General features: G+C 33.1%; 2 protein-coding genes across 2 annotated transcripts; one reads left to right on the top strand and one right to left on the bottom strand.

Moving 5' to 3' along the window:
* The first annotated feature begins 302 nt into the window (after positions 1 to 302).
* On the top strand, positions 303 to 6,443 carry LOC124934271 (RNA demethylase ALKBH10B). The gene is made up of 9 exons (XM_047474775.1): positions 303 to 752; positions 832 to 1,528; positions 2,081 to 2,206; positions 3,422 to 3,540; positions 3,652 to 3,769; positions 4,771 to 4,893; positions 4,979 to 5,091; positions 5,347 to 5,501; positions 5,583 to 6,443. The coding sequence occupies exons 2-9, from the start codon at positions 898 to 900 to the stop codon at positions 6,145 to 6,147; spliced, it is 1,950 nt and encodes a 649-aa protein (XP_047330731.1). The 5' UTR covers positions 303 to 752; positions 832 to 897; the 3' UTR covers positions 6,148 to 6,443.
* A 633-nt stretch (positions 6,444 to 7,076) lies between these two features.
* Positions 7,077 to 8,504, bottom strand: LOC124936679 (crooked neck-like protein 1). The gene is made up of 2 exons (XM_047477198.1): positions 8,430 to 8,504; positions 7,077 to 8,044 (listed from the first exon to the last, which is right to left on the bottom strand). The coding sequence occupies exon 2, from the start codon at positions 8,027 to 8,029 to the stop codon at positions 7,214 to 7,216; it is 816 nt and encodes a 271-aa protein (XP_047333154.1). The 5' UTR covers positions 8,030 to 8,044; positions 8,430 to 8,504; the 3' UTR covers positions 7,077 to 7,213.
* Positions 8,505 to 11,262: the final 2,758 nt, after the last annotated feature.

The following is an 11,262-nucleotide window of genomic DNA, read 5'->3' as shown; positions in this document are numbered from 1 at the left end:
TACGCCACTTTCTGGGATTCGTTTAGGAAAGCCAGCCGATAGGGTTTGTCATAGATTATGAGCTCGATAAATTATTGAGTACAATTTTTTTTTTTAATATCATAATTTGTCGTGTTTAAATGATTTTTTTTCATTTTTAATAATATACATTAATCTTTAAAAATAAAATAAAAAATAATGTAAACAATTTTGATAAAAATTTATTTATTTATTTTAATTATCCAAGAATGAAAAACCCTAAAGACCCTCTCACCCTTAATATATAGTTAGTAGATCTGAAGAGAGAGAGAGAGAGTAGACGGAATATGCTTTGGAGAAAAGTAGCGGTATCTGATTCTTCTTCCACATAATAATATAGATATAGACGCCATTTCCAAAACCAAACCAAACCCAAAAGCTCCAGTTGTGAACATATCAGCACACTAGCCTCGTCACCTCTGTTTTCATCATCTAGCCAAGTACCACACTTTCACCCTCTTCATCCATCCGTCTCTTTCCTTTCTGTCTAAAACCCTCCATTGGAGACCTTCTTCTCCAATCACCATTCAACACCCATTTCATCAACACCCAATAGATCGCTTTTACTACCCTCAAACTTAGCACTAACCTTCCCACTTCAGATCTGACACAATCCCATTTCCCCCAATTCAGCGTTGGACATTTGTTAATTCTCTTTTCATTTTACGTATGCTTTCTGAATTTGATTCATAATTTGATAGCGGATTCCCTAATCAGGCATAGTAGTACAATCGGTAATTGCTTCTTCATTTCTATTTACTAAATTCGAGAATTTTGATCTGGGTTCAACAGTTTTCGTGATTATTATATCAGATCTGGAAAAAAGCTAGCTCATTTATGTGGGTAGTGTGAGGAATTCTGAGTATACAGGTTTCTACAATGTCATTGCCGCCAGGAAATACTGTATCAGACAAAATGCAGTATCCAATTGGCGCTGGAGGAGGAGGAGGAGGTGTTGTTGCGAACAACAATGGGGGAGCTGAAATCCTTAACCTAGCGCATCAACGGCAATGGTTTCCAGATGAAAGAGATGGGTTTATCTCGTGGCTGAGAAGTGAGTTTGCGGCTGCCAATGCGATGATAGACAGTTTATGTCAGCATATGAAGTCTGTTGGTGAGCCAGGCGAGTATGATGCTGTTATGGGATTTATACAGCAAAGGAGGTGTAATTGGAACACAGTTCTTCATATGCAGCAATATTTCTCTATTGCCGAAGTTGTATACTCTTTGCAGCAGGTGGCTTGGAGGAGACAACAGCGGTTTTCTGAACCAGTTAGGAGAAATGGTAAAGATTTCAGGAGAGGTGGTGGTGGTGCTGGTTCAAGGCAAGGACAAAGAGGTGGCGATTTTGTTAAGGGAAATCAAAACTACAATGGTGAGTACCACAGTTATGATGGAAATGGAACGGGTAATTCCGATGTTTTGGAGAAAGTTGGTGAAATTGCTGAGAAAGGAGAAGAAGTTGCAAATTTAGACGAGAAGAGTGTTGTATTATCTGATGATAAGAAAGGTATTTTGTCTATATATCACTTATGAATTATGATTATTTTAGTTATCATTCCATTTATAGTGGTTATAAAGATGGTTACTAATTGAAAACATTTCCTTTATAATGGTTCTGTTGGTGTTGTTGAGTTTTGAATGTTGAACTATGATTGAGCTTTTTTAGGATAGATTGTGAGAATCAATTTACTTTAAATGTTGTTTATACATTTGATATTGTTTCCAAGTATTGCCAACTCTATGCATCGATTGTACCTTAATGTTGGAACTTAAATGTACGTTTCGAGGATCAAGTTAATGTTATTTTCCATTCTATCGGCAACTAGAAATAACGCCTTTGCATGCATCATTGTATACTCTATTTTTTTTTATTGTGTGCCTTTGGCAACCAATTGTTTTGTTTCCATGTATAGACAATTGGGTATCTTTTTTCTTTGATTTTCCTAGTTTCCATTTCAGATTTGAGAATCATTTTGATTGTTTGTTTGCTAGAGAATTGGTTGATATATTGTTGAATTCTCGTGACTAATGTGATGGACTGTGTTTGATTCTGGACCAGTTGTGGTAAAAACTCAAGAAGTAGAGAGCTTTATTGAGGGTTCAAAGAACTCAAAAGGAACCAGTTCTGGTACTTCTGAACAAGAAACTGAGCAACAAGATCATGGTTCTTCTGTAGACAATGAAGGTATGCCACTACCCTCATGTTCTTATTTCTTTTATTGTTTTGATGTTCGTTGTTTTGGTATATATTCCATTTTCTTCATTTTTTTGGAAAGGGACATATTTCCCTTTTTGTTAATTATATGTATCAAATAGCCAAAGCAGCAAAACCACAACCTTGTTTTATTTATTTTTGTTTGTTTTACAAGTCAAGAACACCCGAGGCAAGCATTTTCAAAGAAAAACACACAAAACCTAACTGGAAACAGAAGTCAAATCAACAAAAACTAGCTAATACAGACCTCAGTGGGTTAAAGCAAAACATATCACTTATCGTACCAAGATTAGCCGACAACAAGTTTGGGGTTATCCAGTCTCCTAGATAGTTGACTCTTTGACTTTTTCCTAGATGTGCTAGGTGGCCTGAAACATTTTAGGGCGCGTTTGATAAAACTAAAAATAAGTATTGAATGTTGAATATTGAATTTTTAAGTATCAAATGAGTTAAGTATCTCGAAAATAAAATCGAATAAATCAAATGCAAATATCTGAATGTTAAGTGCTTGGCATGTAAGTTATAAAATGTAGAACTAATATTGGGAAAATATTAAAATTATTTTACGTAATTTCTAGAGTTAAAAGTTGTCTTTTGAACTATCTTACCATATTTTATAGTTAATTTTGTAAACTTAATTTGAGTTGAATCTAAACGAACTTTTTTAATGAAAATAACTTTATACATATTAACTTGACACAACCACAGATCTTACAGAATAAACCGTGTTTCCAAAGTTGAACATTTGATCAAAATCACTTCTTTAGCAAACGCACAATCAAAACGAAATCCCTTATTTTTCTTGCTGATCCCTTTATTTGATATGCCAAGAGATGGAAGACTTATCATCTTTAGCAAGGGATGACTGAAACCAAAATTAGGAGGATGAGAAGTTCTGCTTCTTTTCTAGAATGTATGTGACAGGGAGCACAAACACGAAAAAGGCAGCTTGATTAACTTAATTAAGTGATTTTAAGTAACAGTTATTAAATGAACTTAATTTAAATAATCATTTAGATTAATTGATAAGCTAAGGTAAGGAAACACCGCCTTAGTGTGAAGAAAGATCTAGGCTCTTGCATGAATATAATTGGAACTATTTGCTCAAGAACATGCCATCTTTGACGCTTCTGCAGAATTTCTAATTTATTTTTCTAATCTTTGTTGGTGTTTCTTTTTTCCTAGGGCATTGTGATGTGGTTTCTCAAAATGATGTCCAAAATAGATCAGATTCTCATGGGAAGCAAAACCATGATATTGTTCCAAGAACATTTGTTGCTACAGAGCTGCTTGACGGGAAAATGGTATATGTGAATTATACTATTCAGAAACTTAACTTGAATAATATGAAGAAATAGAGTATGACTTTGATTTCCTTGCCTATGAGATATTGCTCTTTATCTTCCCATCCACAGGTTAATATGATGGAAGGAATGAAATTATATGGAGAACTGCTCAATGCCACTGAAGTCTCAAAAATTGGGTCATTAATTAGTGATATGAGAGCTGCAGGAAAGAAGGGACAGTTTCAAGGCATGTCTTCTATTTTTCTATAACATAATGCCGCTATTGCTGGTGTCGGTTGATACTCATTTCCCCCTTAAATTTGTATTTGAATTTTTTTGGTTAAATGTTTGATATTTGCGGTTTAAAACTAAAGCCTTGCTTGATGTGGGTTATATGAGATTAATATCAAATAACCCATTGACCGATCAACAATTTACTCATCAATCACATTATTCAAATGATCTGTTATTTTTAGAAAAAGTTTTTATTATATATTTATACCCTTAATGTTTTTTCCCAAATAGTCTGATTTTCAGTAACCTACATCAAACAATATTATTTGGAAATAACTTTAAATAACCCTAGATCAAACAAGACCTAAGTGGTGACAACAAAAACCAAGCTTAAATCTTCATGGAGGTTGGTTGATGGAGCAATTAAAGTCATCACAATTCCCTCTTAACTGCACATAATTCTTCCCCATTCTTATGGATATACAATTAAAGCTACTTTTGACTTTAGAGTAACAACTCCATAATTCAGACATTTCCCACTTCATCCTAATTTAGTATGTTTTTTTTAACATGTTTATTTGGAAACACTTTTATATCTGGATCCAGATACATTTGATATTAAATGAGCGGTTGGGTGAGATACACTTGGAATTGCTCAATTTTGAAACACCTCTTATTGATGATCTAGCCGTCCAGTTACCATGAAAATTTGGATGGCTTGTAAAAATCACTGTAGGATAACTTTATTGAGCTCACACCCAGCTGCTCTATCTTCAACATCTATTTTTAGGTGTATATGAATAGGAGCAGGGATAAAGTTCACATAGACTGTTTTCAAAAGGGATATCTACATTCTACACCCAATAAGACTAACAAAGTGTTTTCAAATGAAACCAGGGTATCTACCAAGTTTTGAACAGTTGGTATCTTAATTTGATTAGGATTGTCTTGTATGCAAGTTAATTAATAATTTATCGTGCTTACATGTCTACCTGTTTCTTGACGATCAAGCAGGGCAGACATATGTTGCCATGAGGAGGCCAATGAAAGGCCATGGGAGGGAGATGATTCAATTAGGCCTTCCTATTGCCGATGCACCTTTTGAAGATGAGAATGTCTCTGGGAACTCTGCAAAAGGCATGAATCAATCGCAAAAGCATTCAAAGCAATTTTTCTTCTTATGATTGCCTTTTTAAAAAAAAATTAAAATCTTTTTATGCAGATTCGAGAGTGGAATCTATACCCGAGTTACTTCAAGATGTAATTGATCGCTTAGTCGATATGCAAATCACGTCTGTCAAGGCAGACTCTTGCATTATTGATATCTTTAACGAGGTAACAACATGAAATAGTTAAAAGTTGGTTTTTTTAAGAGGAAAGATATGCTTAAAAAAGGGGTCTTCTTTGTTTGGTTTGATTTTATTTTTTCAAGAAAGAAAAGATTTTGTATTTGTATAGATTTGAAAATAAATTCTTGACCTTAGTTCCGATAATTATCTATTCATATAAATCCATTCCTTAAGAGCATCATTAATCTTGGTACATTAATTCAATTTGGTTTGATTTATGGATTATTGTTATTAATATTAGGGAGATTACTCACAACCACATATGTGGCCATCTTGGTATGGAAGACCAATCTGTCTACTCTTTCTGACCGAATGCGATATGAGCTTTGGGAGAATGATCACAATTGACCATCCTGGCGATTTCCGAGGCACTTTCCGACAAACTTTCACTCCCGGGTACATCAAAATCTCTTCTTTTTCTCAAACCGCGTCAATTTAAACAAAAACAAATTTAACTTTGTCTTCAACTTGTTACAGATCACTCCTTTCGATGCAAGGAAGATCAGCAGATACTGCCAGACACGCCATGTCATCAACACGCAGACAACGAATACTCGTCACCTTTGTCAAATCGCAACCTAGGAAATCAACTGGCGACATCCATCACTGGGGCCCACCGCCTAGTCGTTCACCTAATCTTCTTCCTTCTATTCGTCAGAAGCATTATATGCCTGGTCCTGCAACAGGGGTTCTTCCTGTCCCACTCAACCGCCCTCCAAATGGGATCCCACCCATTTTCGTGACTCCAGTCACCCCCACCATACCTTTTCCGGCGACAGTTGCTGTATCTCCTATCTCAGCTGTATGGCCGCCGCCATCTTCTTCTCCAAGGCATCATCCACCTTCCCCTCATCCTCATTTGACACCTGTCCCCGGAACTGGAGTTTTCCTTCCTCCCCCAGGCTCCGGTAGTAATAGTAATTCCTCAACTGAAAAAGAAAAAGAAAAAGAAAAGGAAAATGGCGGCAACAACACTACTAACTCTCCTAAAGGAAAAGCGGTTGGAGTTGAAGGCGAGACAAACGAGGTGGTACCCGTCTAGAGACAACGAGAGATTTATACAGAGACAGAGGAAGAGCTTGAAGAATGTAAAGCGCGGCAAAAGAAATGGAGAGTTGAGCACAATAGCAGTTAGCAGCAGCAATCAGAAGGTGGTTTAGTAGTAGTAGTAATAGTAGTTATTGATGACTTCCACTTCTTTTAAGAGTTCCACTTTCTGTTTTCTGTTTCAAGTACTAGTATTCCAAAACTTGATATTATTATTACTGCTACAATTATTACCACCTAATATTTACACTCCTCATCTATCACAATTTCACACTACTAGTTTTATCTTTACCTATTTTCTGTAATTGCAGTTATTTTTAATAAGAGACGTCACAACCAAGTGTATTACCCTATACCAATTAGATTACATTCAATCAGTATTACCTAGTATTACCTTACACCGATTAGATTACATTCAATCAGTATTACTTTATACCGATCGGTAATTAAGGTAGGTAATACTGATTGGTAATTAAGGTAGTACCGATAAACAGAAATCCCATATGTACCAACAAACAATCATGTTAAATCTTGGATTTTTCACAAACAAACAACCATATTAAATCTTGGTTTTTTCACGAACAAACAGCAGCCATGTTAAATCTTAGGTTTAAAAAAATAACAAACAACTATGTTAAATATTAGGTTTAAAAAAATATGGAGAAAAAAAGTGAAAGAAAGGCTTTCAACTATACCGACAACCAAGTGTATTACCTTATACCGATCAGATTACATTCAATCAGTATTACCTTATACCGATCGGTAATTAAGGTAGTACCGAACGGTGTACAGTGATATGTCGTCATTACATAAAGACAAAAGTTCAAAATATAAACAGGAATCCCATATGTACGAACAAAAACCATGTTAAATCTTGAGTTTTTCACGAACAAACAACCATGTTAAATCTTGGGTTTTTCAAGAACAAACAACCACGTTAAATCTTGGGGTTTTCCCTTTTAGCCTTATTTGAATTAATAAAAAAAATGGAGGAAAAATTGAAAGAAAGGCTTTCAACTATACTGATGCATGGTAATTAAGATGATATACCATCCTTATCACTACCTCACTCTTTCGATCTCCTTACACCGCTCTTCAAATTCAGCAAACGCGAAAAACAGCTTCTCTGCATCTTCGTCTTCAGCAAGCAACTCTACAGCCCTTTCATAGCAATTCCTTGACCGTCCAACCTCTCCGTTCTTCATTTCGAACTTAGAATAACTAATCCAAGCACTGACTTTTGGATGACACTGCACGAATCTCTCGAAAATTCCTCTTGCTCTTTCAATTTCGTTGTAACGGAGTTCGAACTTTATGTAGGAAAGCCAGCCTTGTTGATCGGGTGACCAACCCATCCATCTCTCGAATATTTGACGAGCTCCTGCAATGTTTCCTAGCATCTCCTCCAAGTGAATGTACTTGTACCACAGCTGATCAACTCTAGGAAGAATAGTAACAGCTCTATCCCAGACGTTTCTTGCGTGATTGACGAACTTGTTCTTCATCTCAGTTTCAGCATAGTTTATCCAAAGAGTGTGATTCCTGTTATCGACTTCTAGTGCTCGTTCCCAAATGGAACGAGCACGGTTGAAATCGTTCTGCGATTCCTCCCAGTGAGCGTACTTCACCCAGACACTAACGTCCCATCGCACGCGTCGGATTAGATCTTCAAATTCCTTGCGCTTGCGGAGACGGTACTCGTTGAGCTCGATGACATCTGTGATGTTCTGTTTCGGTGGTCTTATTTCAGCCTCTTGCATTTCTCGTTCTCGTGCTTCACGGAGGATCTGCTCCGCAGTGATCTGAATCGAAGCAGGAGTCTTGTTCTTCACACGGGTGGGCCGAGGAAGGTCTGATTCCTTGTTATTTCCACTCATCTTCGCTGGCTCAATCTAACCCAAGTTTGATATTTTAAAGCAGGACAAAGTTAGTTTTTTCAAATAATGATCAAACATCAATAGTCTAATTCTAACAATGCAAGACATGAACTGGAGTATTCATCATCTTATGTCATATTAATCAACAATCACAACAGAATCTAATTAAACTAAGAATTCATCTATGTATGTGCATAAGACATTTAGGAATTAGGGTTTAAGTTTTAAGAACAAGAAACATAAATTAAACTAAGAATTCATCTATGTATGTGCATAAGATATTTAGAATTAGGGTTTAAGTTTTAAGAACAATAAACATAAATTAAACTAAGAATTCATCTATGTATGTGCATAAGATATTTAAGAATTAGGGTTTAACTTTTAAGAACATGAAACATACCAATACAAAGTCGGCAGCCGTTTCGCTCGGAGAGGAAGACCGGAAGACAGACGGGAACTGAAGCCCGTCTGGAGAATTTATAGAGCAAGGGTTAATTAGTTTCGCTGCATGCTATATATATATATATTCTTCCCATAATATATTAGTCCATATTATATTTAATATAATAATATATTATTTTTTTTTCTCTTTATTATAATATTTGTAAACATTTTTTTTTAATCTTTAATATTACATTTATTTTTTATATATTTTTTTATTTAGTAGCTCTTTTATATTACTAATCATAATTATATTGTTTATATTATAGTTGTCTTTCTATTTTTAATATTTTAATTTTTTTTTTATTATAAATTAACCCTAACCTAATTATGAAAATGATAACTGAGATTATATTTTAATGTTTTTAAATTTATTTTTTTATTTGTTATTAATTTTATGTTTATCTTCATAATTTTTCTAATTTTAAATTATCTATCATAAATTAAACTAAGAATTCATCTATGTATGTGCATAAGATATTTAAGAATTGGGGCCGCGAAAGTCCGCGAAAATAGAATATTCTCATAAAACACCGAATATTCTTATATTCTTTTATTAATTAATTTCTCTCCTCTTAATAATTAATTTCTCTCTTCTTGTTAATTAATTTCTCTCTTAATTTCTCTTCTTTATGAATTAATTAACTTATCTCTTTCATTATCTGATTAATTTATTTAAATCATAATATCTATAAACCCTAAATTCTAAACCCTAAATCTTAAACCATAATTAATATCTCTTATCTATATTTAGTTAAATTATGAATTTATCAAAGAAATGAGTGAAAAAAATTTCGTGAGAATAGAAATATTAAATAAACATTTATAAGTAATAAAACTAAAAAAATATGAAAAAATAATAAGAAAAAGAAAAAAGAAAGGAGAGTTTAGGGTTTAGGATTTAGAGCATCTCCAGTGCATGACATGTGCCCGCATCGGACAGCGTGGAAAGGGCGGGCAGGTCATTGGTTTTTTTCATTTTTTGCATTGGAGATAAAAGCAAAAAGAGGGCAGTGCGGAAAAGGGCAGGTCATTGGTTTTTTTTCATTTTTTGCATTGGAGATAAAAGCAAAAAGAGGGCAGTGCCCTCTATGCCGGTCATGCCCTCTTCTGACTTTTTCATAATTATATAATATAATATATTATATAATATAGTAATATTAGTTATATATTTAATTATAATATTTTTTCATACTATTTTTAAGTAACATTATTATAATAACGTTAAATAAATATATATTATAAAGTTTACTATAAGATAGGAATATTAATTATATATTTAATTATAAAAAAATTATAATATATTTTAAATTATAAAAATATTTTATATTTTATTATAATATAGAAATATTAATTATATATTCTCAAATTTTCCTATAATATAGGAATATATGTTATATATTCTCAAATTTATTCTTGTAATTGTAAATTAATATATTTTTCTATTAATTATATTAACATGTTTTATATCGTTATAAATTATATCCGTTATAAAATATTTTCTTAATATTAATATGTTTTAAGGGTGAAATTTTCAAATTCTCCTATAATATATATAATATATTTTAAATAAATTAATATATTTTTTATTAATTATATTAACACGTGAGTTTAAAATCTCAAATTTTCCTATAATATAGGAATATTAGTTATAATATTCCTATATTATAAATTAGTTATTTATTTAAAATAGTATAAATAAAATTTATTATTTAGATAAGAGGGCGGGCAGAAGCATTGGAGTGTTTTGGCTGCCCGCTTTCTGCTGATGTGGAATATTGATTTCACAAAATAAGAGGGCAAAGGTCTTGTGCGCTGCTAATGCTCTTAAGATTTAGAATTTAGGGTTTAAAGTTTAGGGTTTAGAATTTAGGGTTTAGGGTTTATAATTTAAAAAATATTTTTAATATTTATTAATAAAAAAACTTAATATCTACCGAGAAAATAGATTAATAAATCGGAAAAAGAAAATGATAAATTAATTAATAATCGAGATAAATTAATTAATAGAGGAAATAAATTAATTAGTGGTAGAGAAGAGGGAAAATAATTAATGAAAGAGATGAGAGATAAATGAGAGTGAGAGAAATAAATTAACAAGAGAGGAGAAAATATTCATGAAACAGAATATCCAATATTCGCGGACTTTCGCGGCCCCAAATTCGGTTCCCTATCATTACTCATACAAAATATGAGGCTTCAAAATGATAAAAAAAACATATCAATACAACCACATGGATTTGAAAGTAAAGAAGAAGTTGAGTTGTTAAATAAAAGATTAACAACTCAACTACTTCTTTACTTTCTTCAATGGACTTAGAATCGATTTCAAACCATTTTCTCTTGTCTGAAGCTCAATGATCATTTTTTCAAAACATTTTTTGAAAAATCTAAATGTTTTCATTTAAAATTAATAAGATTTATTTTGCTAAGAGAGATTCTCTTCAAATCCATTACTTTGTTGTTGATACTTTGTCAAACGAGAGAGATTAGCTATAAATAATTAAAAAAAATTGCATTTCACGATCGGAAGTCCCTTCCCGATGTGACTTTACGTTTCGCGATTTGACTTCACATTTCACGAAGGAAGTCGAAGAGGCGCGCATTTCTGCACGCGCTATACTATTTATAATTATGTTCTACGCGGAATATTTTATTTCTTCACTTCGTAAAGCCTCGTCTCTCTCTATCCTCTACTTAACTTCATTGCTCCCTGCCTCGACGATTCTTCCTGCTCGTCTTCTCGTTCCATCATCGTCGTCATTAATCAGGTTAGTTTAGTTTTTGGTTTA

This window comes from Impatiens glandulifera, chromosome 4 (assembly GCF_907164915.1).
Source record: "Impatiens glandulifera chromosome 4, dImpGla2.1, whole genome shotgun sequence".
In the NCBI taxonomy this organism is placed as follows: Eukaryota; Viridiplantae; Streptophyta; class Magnoliopsida; order Ericales; family Balsaminaceae; genus Impatiens; species Impatiens glandulifera.
Note: the sequence above shows the minus strand (reverse complement) of the source record. Positions and strands in the feature narration are given on the sequence as shown.

Coding starts and splice junctions, on each gene's coding strand:
- LOC124934271 (XM_047474775.1), top strand. CDS start 898: ATGTCATTGCCGCCAGGAAATACTGTATCAGACAAAATGCAGTATCCA. Junction 1,529..2,080: donor ATTATCTGATGATAAGAAAG/GTATTTTGTCTA, acceptor ATTCTGGACCAG/TTGTGGTAAAAACTCAAGAA. Junction 4,894..4,978: donor CTCTGGGAACTCTGCAAAAG/GCATGAATCAAT, acceptor CTTTTTATGCAG/ATTCGAGAGTGGAATCTATA.
- LOC124936679 (XM_047477198.1), bottom strand. CDS start 8,029: ATGAGTGGAAATAACAAGGAATCAGACCTTCCTCGGCCCACCCGTGTG.